Below are 19,647 nucleotides of genomic sequence, written 5' to 3'. Positions count from 1 at the left end.
AATTAAGTTATTGTAAAAGAAATAAATATTGGGCTTCAGGACATTCAAATAATTTTCAAGTTGGCAGTTAAGACATTTTCAAACGATATTTTTCATACACAGGAACTTCATGTTCAGGAAGTCAACAGATTTTATTTCGAAGAAAAAAGAAACCACAACAATAGAGTTATCCAAGTCAATATGCAACAAATTTCCAAGTCAAAAAAAAAAAAAAAAAAAGCTTGGTTTAAGAATTCAAAATTAGCCCAGGCTGGCCTCGAACTTGTGATCCTCCTGCCTCTGCCTCCTTCAGCAAATCCTACCGGCATGCGCCACCACAACCAGCATGGCTGGAGAGATGGCTCAGCTTAGAGGTTAAGAGCACTGCCTGCTCTTCCAAAGGTCCTGAGTTCAATTCCCAGCAACCACATGGTGGCTCACAACCATCTGTAATGGGGTCTGGTGTCCTCTTCTGGCCTGCCGGCATACACACAGACAGAATATTGTATACATAATAAATAAATAAATATTAAAAAAAGAATTCAAAATTAAAAGCAGTAGCGTTTGTAGGAGAGCAATGCTTACAGTGGGAAATGAAGACACTCAGACCTGACTGCAGGAGTACAAAACCCCACCCACTTACCTGGAGCATTAGTGCATGTGGAGAATGCACAAATATGGATGCATTTTCCTTTGGTGAGGACTCTAGGCAAAGCTGAGCGTCGGTGGCCTTGGCATTGTATGAGAAGGCAATACTACTTGCAAGTTTCCCATCATACAGAACCTGCTTGTGATGTTCTGCCAAATGAATATCACTCTCAGACTTAAACTTGAAGGTACTCTGTAAAAATAAAGCTTCATTAATATTGCTTTAAAGGAAGAGTAAACTTTGAATTTTTAAATCAGAGAAACAACCAACTACAGTAGTGATTTATTTTGTTCCCTCCAGATATCTGGCACTAGACAGGAGTGGAACATATCTTGTGAATTTCACTTTATTTCTGAAAGTTGTTTGATTTACTAACAGTATTTTTTTTTTAGAATAACTCAGATTAATTCAAATACTTACAAACACTGTAGACCAAGAACATCTTGCCAAATTCAAGCAGTTTCCTGCTTGTGCTCTGACTACTCTCTATCATCTTTCTAACTCCAATCTGTTTGCAAACCACTAACACCAGATGTAAGTCAAGACAAAGGCAAAACACATAGTTAATCATATGTATCCAAAATTATGTACAGTACTTTTACGTTAAAATATTTAGTTATTTCAATAATAGAAATAGACCAAACTGCCCCATTTAGATCAGATGTTTCATTCTACTTAATTATGTAAAATACAGAGCATTTCTCACCTCAAAGCTTCGACTTTTACTTTTAAAACTCACTGCTTCACACTTCTCAAGATAAAAGTTTCAAAATATGCCATCTTTAAACTAAAATTTTATTTTTGTCCTTAATATATACTCTGGAAAAACTCACAATCAGAATTTCTAAAAATATTTAGTGAAATTATGATTTAGGCAGGTAGTGATGCTGCCAAAATAAAGCTATATGATTTTTTCCCCTCTGGCTGATTGCATTATAAAATAACATTTACCATACATTTTACTAAAATTAAGATGGTTAGTATTTGAACTTAACATACTATTTTTAAACTACCATTTAATAAATCTGTTAGCATGTTGACTTCTGTTGCAGATCACCAATCAGAGAAAACTTAATCTGAGAAATAAGACATGAGTTAATTTGTAGAAACAAAATATCTTATGGAAGCTAAAGAAAATCAAGAACAACCAAAGTCACCCAGATAAAGAAGGAATTCTAAAAGGGCTGAGTGGGCAAGGGGAGAGCTGTAGTGTGACCAGGGAGGACAGATCTCGCGGTTCTGGTTGAAAAGTCACATGGAGATACTGGGAGCACTAGCTGAGACTGGAGTAGCATATGTCCTAGCGTCATCAACGAAGGAAAGACTTCTCATGACATCTGAACCATAGATGAGACTGTGAGGGAAGGGTCAAGATTATACACGACAGGGTTTAACTGGGGCTGGGTGCCCCTTGTTTGATACGGTCTCTCACTTTTTTATGTTTACTGCAGCTGGTTAGATGGGGGGAAATTGCAAAGGTATCCGGACAACTTTTGTCCAACATATAGCCTGAATCAAGACAAGACAGATGTTTGCTAGGCTCATTCCCAGTTCCCAAGTATCTCTGAAGCATATGTCCAAGCATCAGATAAACTGACTGATGACTGAGTGTTTAAAAATGTTTTGTTTTGCTTCCTAATTATTAAACTTTCCTTTAATTCCTTAATAAAACACAGGTATTCTCTAAACTTATAATGAACTATGTTGATTTTTCAATTAGAAAATCAAATATTACATAAATCGCTAGTACTGAGAGTTTCTGCTACTCTCATAAGGATCTCGAAAGCATACGTTTTTTTCAACTGCAAGAGATACTCATTGTTTCTCTATAAGGCTATGCATAAATATATACTCATAAACATTTAATAGGATAGCAAGATCCATGGACAAGTAATAAAGTTAAATAAGATATTTACTAATGTGTGCAGTAACATATAAGAATAACTTGTGTGAAAATGTGTATTACATATAGGCCACAGCTACAAAAACATAACAACTCAAACACCCTGCTTGTATTAAATCATTCCCATAAAATTAAAATGTTAATTTCCTCAATAACTTTCAAAATTGATTTATATTTTAAGAATTTTTCTAAATAAATTATAATATGAATTATAAAATTCATATTATAAAACATTCATTTTATAAATAATAGGAATTTAATTTTTGGCCATTCTACCAAATAAATATCAGTTCAACGTGTTCAACATCGAAATTCTAACCCAATTCTTAACAGATTTTGAAAGGACAATTCTCAGCTTTATATGAAAAAAAAAACTGGTTAGATAAAACAATTAAAAAAAAAAAAACTTGCTCAGCCATGCTCACTGCAGCTAAGATGGTGCTTAGCAGAAGAAGGGATAAACAAAATGTGGTATATTCACACAATGGAGTATTATCCAACTGTTTAGAAAACTGACATCAGGAAATTTGCAGGCAAATGGATGGAACTAGAAAAAAACATGCTAAGTGTTTTAACCAAGACCCAGAAAGATACTGTATTTTGTATTCTCTTATACATGAATATTATTCATAAACTAAATGATAACCAAGCTACAATCCGTATACGCAAAAAGGTTATTCAGTAAGGGACAAGTAGGGATGCATGGATCTTTCCAGGAGGGGGGAAATAGAATAGATTTTATGGGTGGCCTGGGAGTCAAGGGAAGGGGAACAGGGAGTTCAGGCGTAGGGGAAAGATGGGATTGAGGAAGGGAATGGGGGGAGACAGTTAAAACTGAGGAGTATTTGCTAATAATGGTAGGGAAACCAACTGCAGTAGAAACTTCCTAAAATATATGAAGACAATCTTAATGAAGTCTCTAAATAATGAGGGAGACAGTCCCAATTGGCCATCTCTTACCGTCAGATTCAGGGTTCAGAACACCTGATAGGAACTGGATTGTATCTAATTGAGCTGTTGGGCAAGGAGTCCCATGGAGGCTGGTGCCAAGATAAAGAGCTTGCTCTCTACAAACTGAGAGCATTGCCCCATTGGTAAAGACAACACTCACATAACTCAATGAACATGGAGAAGTCAAGCTGGTGCCTTCATAGAACCTTCACCCCTCCATTCTACTCTCTTTGGTAAGGGAAGATAATCTGTGGGCTATCAAAAGAGAAACATAAACACCAACCTAAGCTAAAAACTTTTGATGTATAATCTGTCTTGCCTGCAAAATACACTAAGGGAATTGCGGCACAAAGTTTGTGTGAGTAACCAACCAATGTCTGGTTTAAGTTAAGGCCCACTCCACAAAATGAAGCCCACACCTGACACTGCTTGGCTCACCAAGAACCAGAGATTAGAGAGCCCAGGGTCCCAAGGTAAAACCAAATACTAAAACAACAACAACAAAAGTAGCAATATAATGACTCCAAATGACATTCTGCTACACTCACAGATCCACACTTTGTTCAGTCATCAGCAGAGAAAACTCCTCCAGCAGCAGAGGGGAACAAACAAAGAGACCCTCAGCCAGACATTACGCAGAGAGTGAGAGATCTTTGAATCCGCTTCTCTAGATGGAATGTCTCCATCAAATCCCTCTCTTCAGAGTTCAGGTAACCCCACAAAAGAAGAGGCTGAAAAAGTGTAAGAGCCAGAAGGGATGGAACGCCAGGGTAACAAGGCCCTCTAAATCAAATGAGAAAGGCTCATATGAACTCATAGAGACTGAAGCAGCGAGCACAGGGCCTATATGCACATATATTACAGTTTTCAGTTTAGTATTTTCTTTTAAAATATCAAAGATCATCTCTCCAGCCCCAGCAACCATATGGTGGCTTACAACCATCTGTAATGAGATCTGGTGCCCTCTTCTGGCCTGCATGCATGTATGCAGAATACTGTACACACAATAAATAAATAAATCTTAAAAAAAAATCAAAGATCAATGTTTATTAAAACTTTAACTATAAATAACTAAAATGAATAAAAAAGGTCTTTTGCTCTACCTTTACTCCAACATCTAGGTCCTCTGTTCCTTGCCTTTTGGAGAAAACATTGCACTGTGAAATTTACTATGCAGATATGCCAACATAAAAAAGAGAAAGAAGAAAGAGAAAAAAGAAAGAGAAGAAGAAAGAGAAAGAAAGAAAGAAATTGGCTTCCTACTCCTGACATCAATTCCTCTACATTCTACCTAGTTTAGTATTTTTATGGGAGTTCTGAGTATGTGAACGACTGTGTCTCGAGTTTTGCTGCTCTTTTCTTTCTGGTGGTTTGTCTTGTCCAAGTCTGATGTGATGGTTTTTGTTTTATCTTATCATATTTTATTTGGTCATGTTTTGTTGATATATCTTAGAAGTCTGTTGTTTTCTATGAGAGACAGAAATGAGATTCAGATGAGAGAGAGGAGGTGGGGAGGACCTGGAAGGAGGAGTTCTTAATCAGGATATATTGCTAGGGAAAAGAATGTATTTATAATAAAAAATAAAAGTGGAAAAATAAACATTCTTAAGAACTTTCAAAATAGATTCTTATTTAAAATTTCTTCTAAATAAATAATAATATATTTATAAAATTAGAACTTAATTTTAGTCTCAAACTTTCTGAAAAATACAAATATATATAAAAATATAAGTAAATATAGATACTGTCTACACAGAGAATGTACAACAATATTGCTGTTACACATTATCATTCTTATGAGACCTTACATTGTCTATTAGCATGCCACCCTAAGAAGACCTGACACAGAACAGTGGCTTCTTATTCCAATGATGTCATATGTATTGGTTTTACGCAAAATAAAAAAAAAATCCAGAGAATAGAAGTAGTTAATAGAAAATACAAAACAGACTGAAAGAAATCGATAAACAGTGTAAGATCACATATATTTCTAACATCCTGAATTTAAATTTAATTTCTTTTCAAGAACTTAGATGCATCAAAGACTTTTCTGATAATCTGAGTTCAAGACAGAGGCAATCAAATTTAATTGGTGCCTTCATTTAGGCGACTTTCACAGTTTACAAAGAATTACAGAGAATTCCAAGTGGAACTGTGGGAGCAGCTTAATTATTTTTTTCATATATACCTATTGCTTTATACACTAAGCTGGGGATACTGTTGCTGTGTTTTGGTAAATAATTCTTCTAAAAAAAAAGAACTGGCATATCCATCTTGGTAGGCCCTGAATATACTGAAAGCACAATTAAGAGAAGATGAATGAATTCCTTGTCACAACACATTACTTCATGTAAAACCTACAGCACCTATCTCCAGGAAAACAAATCACATCACACAGAAAAGAAGAATGAAGAGAAGGACTTGTTCTACAAAACGAATTAGTTAGCACTCATTTATTCACACGCTCATGCGCAAAGGATATAAACGCATTACACACAAGCACATTATTACTCGTGTTGCATACATCATCCATTTTAGTGTTCTTTTTAATCAATTTTAAATTATACAATAATCTTTCTTTATGATATATCAGCAGCTAGGCTTCACTAAAGACTGGCTGTTGAAAGATATCTCAAGTCAGTAAATGATGTCAAAGGACAGAAGAGAAAACATCCAGTGAGTTACACCCCCGGAATGTCCTCTATTAAGCTGACTCACAGGATCTTCAGCTTTAATTTCCATGATAAAATGTCATTCATTTTGTAGTGATGTAGAGTGTCTGTGAATGTGGGCATAAATGTGCTCTGACTGGATCAAAACTTCAAATCCCCAACCAACAGCAGAGGCCCGCGTATCTCTACTACTCTAGTGACGATAGCTGCTTTTCCTAGGACTCACAGAATTCTGGCTTCTAAGACTGGTTTTCTTTCCTAACTTTAAAAATACAACAACAAAAACTTTGTTTCATCTCTATGATTTTCTTTGTGTGGTTTTCCAAACCATTGCTTCCTCAATCAATTTCCAATTTTCTTTCCCTGTTTTCAACAGTTTATCTTTGGCTCTCCATTTTTCTGTCGTGTTTGTTTGGTTGTTCTTTGTTTAATTGACTTTTTATGGTGTTCTTGTTTTATTTGAGCATCTAAAATTGTTTATTGGACATCAGCCTGGTTTCCAAAGGGAAGGCTGGACAAAAATATTAAAACAAAAAACTGAACAAAGACCACGAAGAACCAATCCTCCTCTAACCTGGGTGCTCACCTTGTGATTTCTCTACCTCCCTAGGATTTGGATACAACCAGAAGAGAGTTGGAGATGCAGGTAAACGAGCCATCTAACTCAAAGTACAGAGATAGATGACGGTCTGGGACAGAGCCATCTGGGACACTGTGCAGGCATTCTGGCTACAGTGTAACAGAAGAAGTGGAGGAGTTTGGAAGCTGGAGACATGGTAACTAGGGTTTTCTTTTCAGGAGACTGGCCCCACAAAAGTCCTGTTGGCCAGATATGGCAGTGGCTAGCATCTCAAACTGATTTCTTTATTATCACCTGCCTTTCAGATGGCTACCATGAATAGGTCCCCAGAACCTCTTTGTCTAACGTAGATGCAACACTGCATATGGTATTTAACACTGATGGAAAAAATCCTAATAATGGCTCCTGCATCATTATTAGGTCCTCCTTTAAAGTACTCCTGGAATTCTGCAGGGAAGAACTGATAGACTTCCAGTGTCCAGTCTGCAGGCCCCAGCTACTTCTTGTGCTCTTCCTCCTACGTTTTCTCCTGGCCTTAAAGATAAGCAGTTTGGCATGACTCCAGGCTCTTGGCCAACTGCCAGATGAAATGCATCAAGATGGGCTGGTAGGAGCACACTTGCCTGTTCCATTTCCAGGCTGAAGAATAAGTTGGCTGTGTCCTCACACACCTGGTGAACACTGTTCAAAAGGTATCTTTGGCTGTCATTCCAGTAGTTAAGTAGGAGGAAATGTCTGACCTATTTTTCAAATTTCTCCACAAAGGTCTTGTGTTTCTTTCCCCTCCCCTCATCTTCCTTCTCTGCCTTGGCACTAATCATATAATTGATGGAGTCATTACACAGATACCAGGTAAACTAATTTTAGTTTCCTTAAGTACAAGAGCACTAAACAACAGCATATGCATGCACGAAAGTGAACTCTCTGTGCATCTCTTCCAGCTGCTGCTCCAGTTTCACTCCTCACAAGGTGCTATGCTCCTCAAACAGCGTTGGGCCTCAGCCATCTCCAGCTTCTTCAGTTAGAGCTGGCACTCATGCATTCTGTACTTGCAGGAGCCCCATGCAAGCTATTCCATCTCTTTCTGAAATTGGTTCAAGTGTGTAACTCTCTTTAAATTTATTTTAAGAGGATTTATCACACCTAAAATATTTTCACATTAGTACTTCAGATATACTTTTTTGTCACTTTCACTTATGCTTAACATATTAGGAATACCAGCACACAAGAGAACAAAATTAACCAAAAGTTAACAAAAAGTTAATCAAAGCAAGCTTAAAGAAAAAGAATAATGTTCATATCTGTATCATGTTCTAACACTGAGCCATAGTAAGAAAAAAAGTATGATTCTGGCCCAAAAGTAGATAGTCCAACTACTATAAAAATCCATATAGATGTTACTTAGCCAATAGAAACAGATGTACTGTACAGCCCAGCTACACCATTCCTGGAATGTAACTTCCCAGAGAATACCAGTTCAGTACATCACAAAGACACTTGCACGTGAGTGTTCATAAGGCCCAGCTACACCATTCCTGTGATATGTGTTTCCCCAGAGGAACCCAGGTCAGCACATCACAGAGACAGTCTCATGTGCGTGTTCATCACAGCTCTAGTCACAGCAGCTGTTATGACACCAAACACAGGTGTTATACAACATGATGACATATAAAATGTGAAGAAAATATGCAATGAAATTCTTTTATTTAGCCACAGAAAAGAATGAAACTGTCATTTGCAGGAAAGTAAATGTAACTAATAAAACTAATTATATTTATAAATTTAAGTCAGTTTCATAAATATAGTGTTTTTTGTCATTTGTGGTTTATACATTTTGTAGAGATTAAGAAAGTCATGCTTGCGTATGTGACACAAAAGTAGAAGCAAAGCTGCTGCAACCCACACAAACAGCTACGAAGGCAGCTAAACACAGAGATATCCCTAGTTACAGCACTGTGAGAATTTTTTCTTTGAAGATTTTTCTACAATAGTTATGTGGTTCTTAAATGGGAACTCTATTGGTGAAAATGATGTGTCACAATGGAAAAAGGTAGGAAAGTCTCCTCTTAGGGAGTACAAAGAGATACAGGAGTAAGTGCTGTGGGACAATGGTCTTGTACCCTGTCACTTGTATTATTTTAATAAAACACTGATTGACCAGTAGCCAGGCAAGAAGTATAGGCAGGGCAACCAGAATAGGAGAATTCTGGGGAGAGGAAAGGTTCAGTCTGCAGTCTTCACAGAGGAAGCTAAACACAGAAGAAGCAAAATGAGAACGCCTCACTGATAAAAGGTACCAAGCCACATAGTTAACACAGACAAGAATTATGGGCTAATTTAAGATGTAAGAGTTAATAAGAAGCCTGAGCTAATAGGCCAACCAGTTTATAATTAATATAGACCTCTGTGTGTTTCTTTGGGATTGAACAGCTTGGGACTGGGCTGGAAAGAAACTTCTGCCAACAGGTAAGGGTCCAAAAGTAATGGGAATGGGAGGTAAGGCAATCACTATACAATGTGCTCTTGTGCTAAAGTGTCCATGTTTAACATGGGACCATGAGAGTCAGCTGTTATATCCTACCTTCTCTAAGCAGTCTAACTACACAGCTCTCCAGCAAGAAGTGACTTTGCTCACTAGCAAGACACTGGAGTGAAGTATGTAAATGTTCCTGTCAGAATTTCTGGGTCTCATTTGCATCTTTTTTTATATTATCTAAATTTCTAAATAAAAAAACCTGTCAAAGAGTTTTACATATACAAACTGTTGAATATTAACTGTGCTTTGTTATTTCCAACTGAGAAAACTCATCTGTGTTCATGCATTTGCAATTTTCAATAACAAAGGCTAAGGTGGCTTGAGACTTTTATTACTTAATATGATAATTTCTCATGCCATGCCCACAATTAAAGTTATTTCTTGTGTAAAGGTCAGAGTTTAATGTAGGCGCCTGATACCCCATATAAGGACACTATTCATAGAAGAAATACAATGGCTTAGGACTTCTATTAATTTTAACACTGCTTTAAAAGAGCATGCCAAGAAAGAGTCAAATGATGAATTTCTAATTCACAAAGGTATTCAAAAAATGCTGGCTCCTTTCTGAGTAGAAGAAGCAAGCAACACTTAGATCTGACCCTTTCCCTTATGTGCTGCCAGAAAACTCCTACTGATTCCTAAACTGCTTACAAAAGTGATATTGGATTTATACTTTACATTATTTATCAGTTTCTCACGTTTATTCATATTTTGTCACTGTACTTAATATCATTTAATTAGTGCTTAGGGAAAGTTACTTCACAGTGTGGGGAGATGGCTCATCTCATCAGTAAAGAGTACCTGCTATTCTTGCAGGCTTCCTGGGTTCAATTCCCAGAACCAAAACAGCAGCTCAGAAAAATCTGCAAATCCACTTCCAAGAGAACAATTCCTTCTTTGGGAGTCTGTGGGCACCAGGCACGCGCATGGTGCATAAACATAAATGTAGATAAACACTCATACATACATACACACACATATATATGTGTATGTGTGTGGATACATATACATATATGTATATATAAGTATATAAATATATGCAAGTATTTATTTTTTAAAAAGAAAAGCAAACTCAAATATTTTATGATCAAGACAAGGAAAAAGAGAAGACGAGACACATTGTAAATAAAAAATATTAAGACCATCCCCCATGCAAACTTAACACAAGGCAGAAAAGAAATTCAAATGGAGAAAAAAATCATGAAATTTGTGGGTAAATGAAGAGAACTAGGCAAAAAATCATTCTGAATCAGGTACCCAAGACCAAGAAAAAACAAATATGGAATGTATTTGCTTTTATGTGGGTATTAGCTGATAAATCATTAATACTGAGGTTACAATCTGTAGAACCACAGAGGTTAGGACTATGAGAGACAGATATATCTTTTTAGGAAAGAGAAATAGAATAGTGATGGATGAGGGGACTGGAATAAGAGGATCAGTGGGAGGGAGAGAAGAATGGGAGTTAAGGAAGGGAATATGGGAAGAGACAGCTAACACTAAGGACCATTTGAAGGGTAATATGGCAATCTACTACAGTAGAAGCTTACTAAAATATACACATATAAGAAGGTAATTAAAAATATCACCAAATAATGGGCAGACAGAGTCCCAACTGACCATCTCTTGTCACCAAAGGAAGTTTCTAGTACCTGAACTGGTTATATCAAATTGAGTTGTTAACCAATGGGTCCTATGGAAATCCCCAAACAACTCATACTGTTGCCAAAACTATAGGTTGCTAGGTGGCTCTCCACAAACACCAAGGTCCCATTGCTGAGAACAATATCCACACAACTCAATGAACATGGAGAGGTTGAACTGATGGCTACATAGAGCCTTCACCATTCCAGCATCATTAGTACTGGAAGGTTCTCTACATGCTACCAAAAAATAAATGTAAACATCAACACAGCTACAAACCAATGAATCAACTGCAAGATATGCTAGTGCAATGGTGGCACAAAGCTTGTGAAAGCAACCAACCAAGATTTGATTTGACTCAAGGCCACTCCGTGAACTGTGTTATTAAACACCCAACACTGTTTGGGTGGCCACAAACCTGACACTAGATAACCTAGGGACCTAGGGGAAAAACAAATACTAATGTTCTTTTAAAAAAGAAAAGTAGCAATAAAATGTCTCCTAACAACTTTCTGCTATACTCATAGGTCAGCACTTTGTTCAGCCATCACCAGAGAAAATCCCTTTTGCAGCAGATATAAACAAATACTGACCCACAGTCAGATATTATGCAGAGAGCAAGAGATCTTGGAACACACAGCCCTAAATGGAATGTTTCCATTAAATTCTTCCCCTCAAGGTTCAGAGAACCCTGCAGAAGAGAAGGATGAAAGAGCATAAGATCCAGAGAGAATGGAGGACACTAAGAAAACAAGGCCTTCTAAATCAACATGAGCAGAGCTTATGTGAACTCAGAGACTAAAGGAGCATGCACAGGCCTGCATGGGTCTGCACCAAGTGCTCTGCGTTTATAATATGGCTTCCAAATTAGTGTCTTTATGAGATTCCTGAGTGTGGAATCAAGTGCCCTCTCTTGGGCTCTTTTCCTTCTGTTCATTTGTCTTTGTCCAACTTTGTTGAGTTAGTTTTTGTTTTATCTTTTATTTTATTTAATTATTATTCCTTAAAAGTTTTTTTTCTTTTTTTCTCTAATGTCAGAGAGAACCTGAGAGGAGTAGAGGGACGGGATACTATAATCAGGCTATATTACGTAAGAAAGAAATCTATTTCTAATAAAAGGGGGAAGAGAAGAAGATTGGGGTAGAGGCAATAAGTGGCTATACTAACACCAATTCATATCTAGGCCTAGTGAAACAAAACAAAATGGACACAAGATAGCTGCATGTTATACCACTATGACACAAAACAGCAGACTCTTGTATGTATTTTAGTTATTAAAATCACTGGAAATAATCAGACCATTTTAAAAGAATAATTTTGTTACTTACATATCTAAAATAAATCAAAATAATAAAACATAAATATGAATGTAAAAATGTTTTAAAAGAATATTTTAATATTTAGTATTGCTCTTTCAAAACAAACTTCCCATTAATTTAAACATCAAACTTTTTTTTAAAAAGCAACATTTTAATACAAGACATGTGCTCCTCAAACATTATCAACTTGACTGATAATGTATAATATCATCTGACCTCCAAATAGTCTGAAATTGTACATATCCAAATGTAATTTAAGTGATTTACCCATACAAACCAAGTGTACTTTTAAAAACTAATTCACAGGTATAAATGCTGAATCTTGCCTAAAAGGCATCCATTTCAAAAGGTAAATAGAAATCAGAGTGAGTCAGCGTCAGTGGTTTTGTGACAAGAGCACACCTAGCACCCTGTTCTTCCTGACTGTAGGACAAGCAGATGCAGGTGAATGCGTGATCTCTACGGGACAGAGCATTAGACACTGCTTGTTCTTCTAAAGCTCTTTTTCCCATGGTACCCCTTCCAAGATGTCATTTTTATTAAAGATTTATTTATGTATGTATTTTATTTGTATGAGTGTTCTACCTGCATGCCAAAAGAGGACATCAGATGCTGTTATAGATGGTCATAAGCCACCAAGTGGTTACTGGGAATTGAACTTGGGAACCTCTGGAAGAGCAGCCAGAGCTTTTAACCCCTATGACCTCGACAAGTCATTTTGTTTATTTGTAATATAATGTACATATTACAAAATCTGAGATTTCAGATACCACTTTAATAAGCAATATACTTTTAGAAAATAAGTTTATAAAAATTGACAACAAAGGGCATGTCTTTAATATCAGAATGCATTTATGAAAAATAAAAAGTTCACGAGAGAACAATAGTTAAAAGTGGCAGACAAAAAGGAGTATCACAGTAAGGTTCAAAAAGTTGGGATGACACTCATAACGAACAAAGATTTTCATTAAATCTACACAGTGTTACAGTAGACTATACAACAAGACCTCTGCAGGGAATTCATAATAATGTGACCATTCCTACCTTATAACCAGGTCCTAATTGATGAACTGCAAATATCTGTGCCGGGTTAAGAGCTTCACTGAACACATACACGGCCCCAAGCTGACCACAGAATACCCTATTGGCATCAGCAGTTTCTGAAGATCCAAGAAAGCACTTGTCATAGCTCTATTGTTAAAAGTCACAAGAAATGAATTGTTATTTTTTAAGGACAGATCATTTAAGAATAAACTTCTTCTTTAACATAAGTATGTTAAGATATCAATAATAGTGAAAGCACTGAAAAAGGTATTTCCAGGTATTTCAATAATAAAAGTCAACGAACAAGTTTTAGAGAAAACGAAGTCAGTTACATAGGAGTTAAGCACACACCATCCTTCACATTCTGACTTGACCACTTTATCAATTGTAACACTAAAGACAAAGAGTTTATAATTGAATTCATACCTCAGAAGACAAATTATAAATTGCTGACTGAAGCAAAGTTAATTTCAAATTGCTAATATTCACAGCTGATCAAATTTAGAGAGGTTAAAGTGAATCAAAAGACAGACTTTATCAAATGTTGACTATAAATCCATAGTGTTAATTTTTAAAAAATTCTTCTTAATTTCTCCACATGGATATACCACAGTTTTTTTCTGCACTAAATGACGGAGAAAATCAGCCTCTTCTTTTATGAGTAGGGATTATACAGGAACAAATACACAATAATGATTCAATCTGCTTACAATATCGTCCACTAAATGATCTCCCAAATAGAAAGCATGGCACACCTACATCCTTTCAATGCCAACCACTGAAGCCAGAAACAGTAGTTACTGCCCAGTGCCCTCCCTCAGGATATCCCGCACATTAATTTTAATAAGACCACCAATATTCAGCTATCAATATAGACAGAGCCACAGAGAAATCAATTAGTGGATAGACAGATCTATCAAATATGAAATCCCATTTGTGCCTCACACAATAATGAAATAAAATATTACTGGAATACAAGAACTCATCACTAAATATTCAACTGTAATTTAAATTGTGTAAACTAAAAGTTATTACTACATAAGGAATTTGTACATGCCTAGGCTTCTCCATTTCTTGAAGGACGATCGCAGAGAATTTAAAAATCTTTCGTCTTTTCAGTTTCAGTCAACAAACTGCGGGAGCTTTCTTTATAATATGTTAGTAATAAAGAGACTGCATCCCCTACTTCCTATCAGTGTGTAGGAAGAATCCCATTTCTGTGTTCTTATTTGCCGTGGTTGCCCTATGAGTCTGTAGGGCAGTAAAACACATTTCTCCTATAAGGAAGGGCACAGGCTGGAACTTTCTAAGTTCTGTGAGTTCCAGGTAGCTTCTGTGTATAGTCATATGGATTCTCTCTTTGCTGTTGTGTCTTAAAAAATGTTCTTAGTGAAAATCCAGGAATCTTAGCTTCCCAATCATACAAAAACAAGATAAAATCGACTTGGCTGGATCAGGACAACTTGTCACCCACAGATTGGAGACAATGTAAACAGTACCATCTGTTTAAGAGAAAACAGAACAAGAGAATACAACCTAACCCCTGCCCTCCAAGGTATTAAAATTAAAGGAGATGCAGACAAAATTTAGAAGTTTATTTTGCTTGTTTTTCTTAAAAATGAGTCATTACGACTACAACTAGGTATACTGAGAGGGTTGTGTATCACTGGCCTCAAAGATAATTTCAGCACTACAAACCACGTTTCACTTTAGCCCTAAAATGCCAGGAGAAAGGGAACACCCAAGCTACAAAAATAGCACGCACTCTTGAGATTTCAACTCTATGTATCCTCTATCTAGAATCAGTGTCACCTGCTCCAAGACAGACACACAAAGTGACGCAAGAGTCTCTGTGTTGTGATGGCAAAACATCCTGAATGTGACCTGTCTTCTGTTTTCACAGTCCCTTTCCCTAACAGATTCCAAGCTCTGCAGTCAAACTGAGGTCTCTTTGTGTTTGTTATTTGTGTTTGTTTGTTTGGGTTTTTTGATTTTGAGACAGTGTTTCTCTGTCTGTCCTGGAACTCTGACTGTTCTGGAACTCACTTTGTAGACTAGACTGGCCTCAAACTCAAGAGACACAGCTGCCTCTGACTCCTGAGTGCTGGGATTAAAGGTGTGTACCATCATACCTAGCCAAATTGAAGTTTTTACAGTATAAACTTGGGAAGCTTTTTGCCCTGGGTCAGATGGCAAGCCCAGGCCTATGTTTGCATAATGAGATTCCTATATGACCCCAAGACACCACATAACCTCATCATATCTTTAATTTTTTAAAATATCATTAAATCATGTGTCTGAAACAACTGCATACTATATTTAAAAGTTAAATATAAATTATATTAATTAAAAATTAAATATAAATTAATAAAACCTTTCAAACAGAAATTTGCATTTTCTACAAAATAGTCATTACTTATATTACAATGAAAGAACATATTGTAAAATACATTTAAGAAATTTAGACTTACATCATTTGTGTTAACATGCCAAGCCATGTCACCATAGGATACCAGCTGGCCATTAACGTAACAACGAATCTCACTGTTCCTCCATCGATTATAGATGTGGACAATGCTGATCATGTACCACTGCAATACAACAACTAAGATGTCAAATGTCACATGCAGTTACTACTGTCTAAAATATAGTCACAGCCTTTGCACTTCCCTACAAGAGGTCTCAAGAAGTTTACATCTCATGGCCCTTTCTCACATTTCTTATGCCCCTTATGAAAGAAAAGGCCAGGGAACTCCCAACCCCCAACACTGACAGATAGAAAAAGAAGTGACTGCTTATGAACTGATGGAAAGGCACACAGCATTTGAAGGCAATCACAGAAAAATCACTATGAGTGAATAAACTTCATATGTAACGCTCAGGATGAAAAAAAAATGCTCAATGAAAAAAGAGGAAATAATGTTGCAAGCAAAAGGATGTACAGAGCCTTCATGAAACCTTCCTCAGTTTAGATATCACAACATCTGTAGCAAAGTGGCCTTTTGCTTTCTGCACAATGGTTTCTCCCTAAATATCATGAGAAACATGAGCTATGAGTATCATAACAGTTTAGAAAAATAACTGGCAATAGTGCTGAATTATAGCTGCCAGGCAAGTGTGCATGCTGATAAGCCTACAAAGCTTCATAAAAGAAACCATCGGATCCTGAATTAAGAAGACGAATACATTGAGTCAGTAAACTAGGAGTTTTCAATAGTTTCACTTAAATGGATTGATAACATTAACTTATTTAATAAAATATGATGATCAGGTCTAGAGTTTTGAAACAAACAGAATTTATTTTGGATCATAAGTACAATACTTAAGATATATGAATACATGAATGTATAAATTAATGGCTAAGTTAATCTCAGTTGTTATATTTATTTTTCTGTTTCTTGAGATGATCAAAATGTAGTAGATGCAAGTGAGTTTTCACCATTTCAAAGGACCCCAACGTTTGACATATTTTACGTTAAAAACAGTAACAGAATTGGAGAGTAGAGAAGCATACTGACACTAATCATATATATACTGTGACCTACATTCAATTTTGAGATTCAAAAACTGGTACACAAAAGTGTACAACAATAAATAAGAAAAAGTACATATACTGATACTAAGAATTCCTGAGGTTATATATTACAACTAAAGAAAATAGATAAGTAAAAATGTAACATAATATTTACACAAATATCACTAGAAGCCATGCACTGACCACTTTTTACAAATGAGGTAACATGCTAATAGTTACACAAACACCTCTTAAGTGGTGCTGCTGGGTGCACGTCTTTTTAGGAATGGTCAGTAACCCACTCACTGTGGTATAGTTTTCCCTTATTGAAGTATAATAAGAATGTAACTACCACAACTCCTGGAAAATTACGAAAGAAAAAATAGATGATTTTTCTATAATAACAATAAAGCCAAATAATTATGATTTTTCAATTTTGAGATTTATTAGAATATTTGCAAAAAAACTGAAGCTGAATCAATCCCTGGGACCTACTCCTCCCAAGAGCCTTTGCCATCCCTGTATTTAAAATCCAAAATAAATAGTGTGTTTTCATAAGCAAACAGGGAAAAAAATAAAATGTGAACAAATGGATTGAACTGCTTTTACTTCACTAATAACAATTCCACCTGCTTCTTTGTTTTTTTTAACTTCCACCTGATTTTTGTTATTGTTATACTTTATTATAAAACTTTCTTATAATTTCCATTAAGGATCTGGGTGGATGGAAAGGGGAAAGGATCAGGTAGGAGTTGGAAGAGGGAAAACTATGATCAGAATATATTATGTAAAAAAAATGTATTTCAAATAAAAAAGGAAACTACACTATTTGTCAAAAATATATAATTCTAACATTTGCAATTCTAATAATCTTTATATCCAGATCAGTGGTTCTCAACCTTTTTAATGCCATGACCCTTTAACATAACTCCTCATGCTGTGGCGAACCCAACCATACAATTACTTGATTGTTACTTCATAACTATATCTTTGCTACTGTTGTGACCTATATTGTAAATATCTGCTATGCAGGACATCTGATAAACAGCCCCCACAAGTTGAGGACCACTGACCTAGACTGATGGCACTTATGTCTTTAGAAAGCAAAAGCTCTTTTCATTTAAGTATTTTTTTCTTATGTCTCCATGTGTGTCAGTGTGAAGGTGTTAGATCCACTGGAGTTAAAGACAGTTGTGAGCTGTACGTATTGGGAGCTGAACCTGGGTTCTCTGGAAGAAAAATAGGTACTCTTAATCTTTGAGCCATTTCTTTAGATTAAGTCATATTTTTATATAGCTACCCAATTTATTGGTATTCTACTGAATTCAATACTCTGACAGTCATTTGAGAGAATAAAAATGAATCCATAACAGATTTTAATCAAAACACTCACTAAATGGGCATATAAATGAATGACGAAGATTTGAAAAGAATAATTATTAAAAGAGTGGCATTGATTATTTATATATGAAAATAATATATATCAAAAAAGATAGGTAAAGGTTCAGCTCTTTGATACAGTGCTGCCTAGCATGCAAGAATCTCCTTGGTTGAATCCCCAGTGAAGAGAGGAGAAAATAAAGGGAAGGGAGGGAAAAAAAACAGAAAAAGATGACACCGAATTGTTACAAGGTAGAACAATCTGAGAGGATGTGACATAAAGACTGAGAACTGTCTGAACAAGTAAACCTAATTCATTCTGATTATAAAACACATGGACAAAATGTTCATTTTGTAGTTATTGAAAAGTAAATCATTAGCTTAAACAAATGAGTATCAACAAAAAGATAAGTCTACTATTAGTGTATAAAATAGTTTAAAAAAGAAACAAATCAAGATGAAGAGAAAGCAATGTGAAAAAGTAGCAAATAATGAAATTTCAAAAGGAAATAGAAGTATTCTTAAAGACATAATACATAGTACTAGAAAAGTAATCAAAAGAAGATGAAGAACATGCCCCAATTATTCCCAATTATTATGATGACAGACATCTAAACCAGAAGATGTCAGCACATATGTGAATGTGGACCTGGAGAGAGGAAACTCAGTGTTTTTTGTTCTGAGGTTTGAGAGTGAAAAGGCACTCAAGTGGAAACATCTCACAAGTGGTGAGAAGACAAGGAAGAGAGCAATGAAGAATCAGAGAACAAACAATTATGAAACTGAATAAAAATCCCAGTTTTTTAAGAAGAAAAACAAAGTGTTGTCCACTGTCACAGTCACATGCCTAGGTCCTACAGGTATGGTTATTCATTAAATACTCAGCAAGTTCTTCCTGGAAAAATTAGATCAGACTCAGCAAATGAACAGCGCTGAGAGAAATCACACATAAAGGTAAGAAGAAATCACAGGAAAGAGAAAGCAGTGAAAGGCAGGAGCAAAGTTAAAGAACATTACAGAAGTCAAAGCAACAAAGTCCTGAGACAAAGTGAATGGCAATTGACATGATCTCCAAGGGAAGCATCTACTCTGCCCTACCTTGCGTGGTTGGAAATCATACTTCACACAGTGCTGGAAACCTTTTCCTTTGGACTTCAGAGATGTGACTATCAAACAGTTGCCAACAAAATGAGCAGAGTAACCAACTCCTTTGCTAGTACGAAAACTGTATTAATACAAGAATATAAAAACTCTGATTAAAATAAATATACCAACACCTACTAAAACCTTACACAATGAAACTTAATTCTCTGTATAGTCAAAGTTAACACATTGGCTAAATAGAAATTTAAAAAACATAAGGTTTATAAGTAACTAAAAAATTAAGGAATTTAACTCAGGAATAATAGACCATGAAAACTTTTTATACTTAAATGTAAAACATCACAGACATAAAACAAATTAATGATCAAGGTG

The 19,647-nt window shown here is 35.8% G+C and overlaps 1 protein-coding gene across 2 annotated transcripts in view; it reads right to left on the bottom strand.

Annotated features, from left to right (window-relative positions):
• Nbea (neurobeachin) overlaps nucleotides 1-19,647 on the bottom strand; it is a 487,335-nt gene that overhangs the window by 396,661 nt on the left and 71,027 nt on the right. For both annotated transcript variants that reach the window (XM_057757235.1, XM_057757236.1), the window contains exons 6-9: nucleotides 19,270-19,396; nucleotides 15,749-15,868; nucleotides 13,278-13,424; nucleotides 623-820 (exon numbers count right to left, since the gene is read on the bottom strand). In XM_057757235.1, coding sequence (XP_057613218.1) covers nucleotides 623-820; nucleotides 13,278-13,424; nucleotides 15,749-15,868; nucleotides 19,270-19,396 — 592 coding nt within the window. The remainder of the gene's footprint in view (nucleotides 1-622; nucleotides 821-13,277; nucleotides 13,425-15,748; nucleotides 15,869-19,269; nucleotides 19,397-19,647) is intronic.

The sequence above is a fragment of the Chionomys nivalis genome, chromosome 24 (assembly GCF_950005125.1).
Source record: "Chionomys nivalis chromosome 24, mChiNiv1.1, whole genome shotgun sequence".
Lineage (NCBI taxonomy): Eukaryota > Metazoa > Chordata > Mammalia > Rodentia > Cricetidae > Chionomys > Chionomys nivalis.
This window is presented reverse-complemented; position numbering and strand designations above follow the sequence as displayed.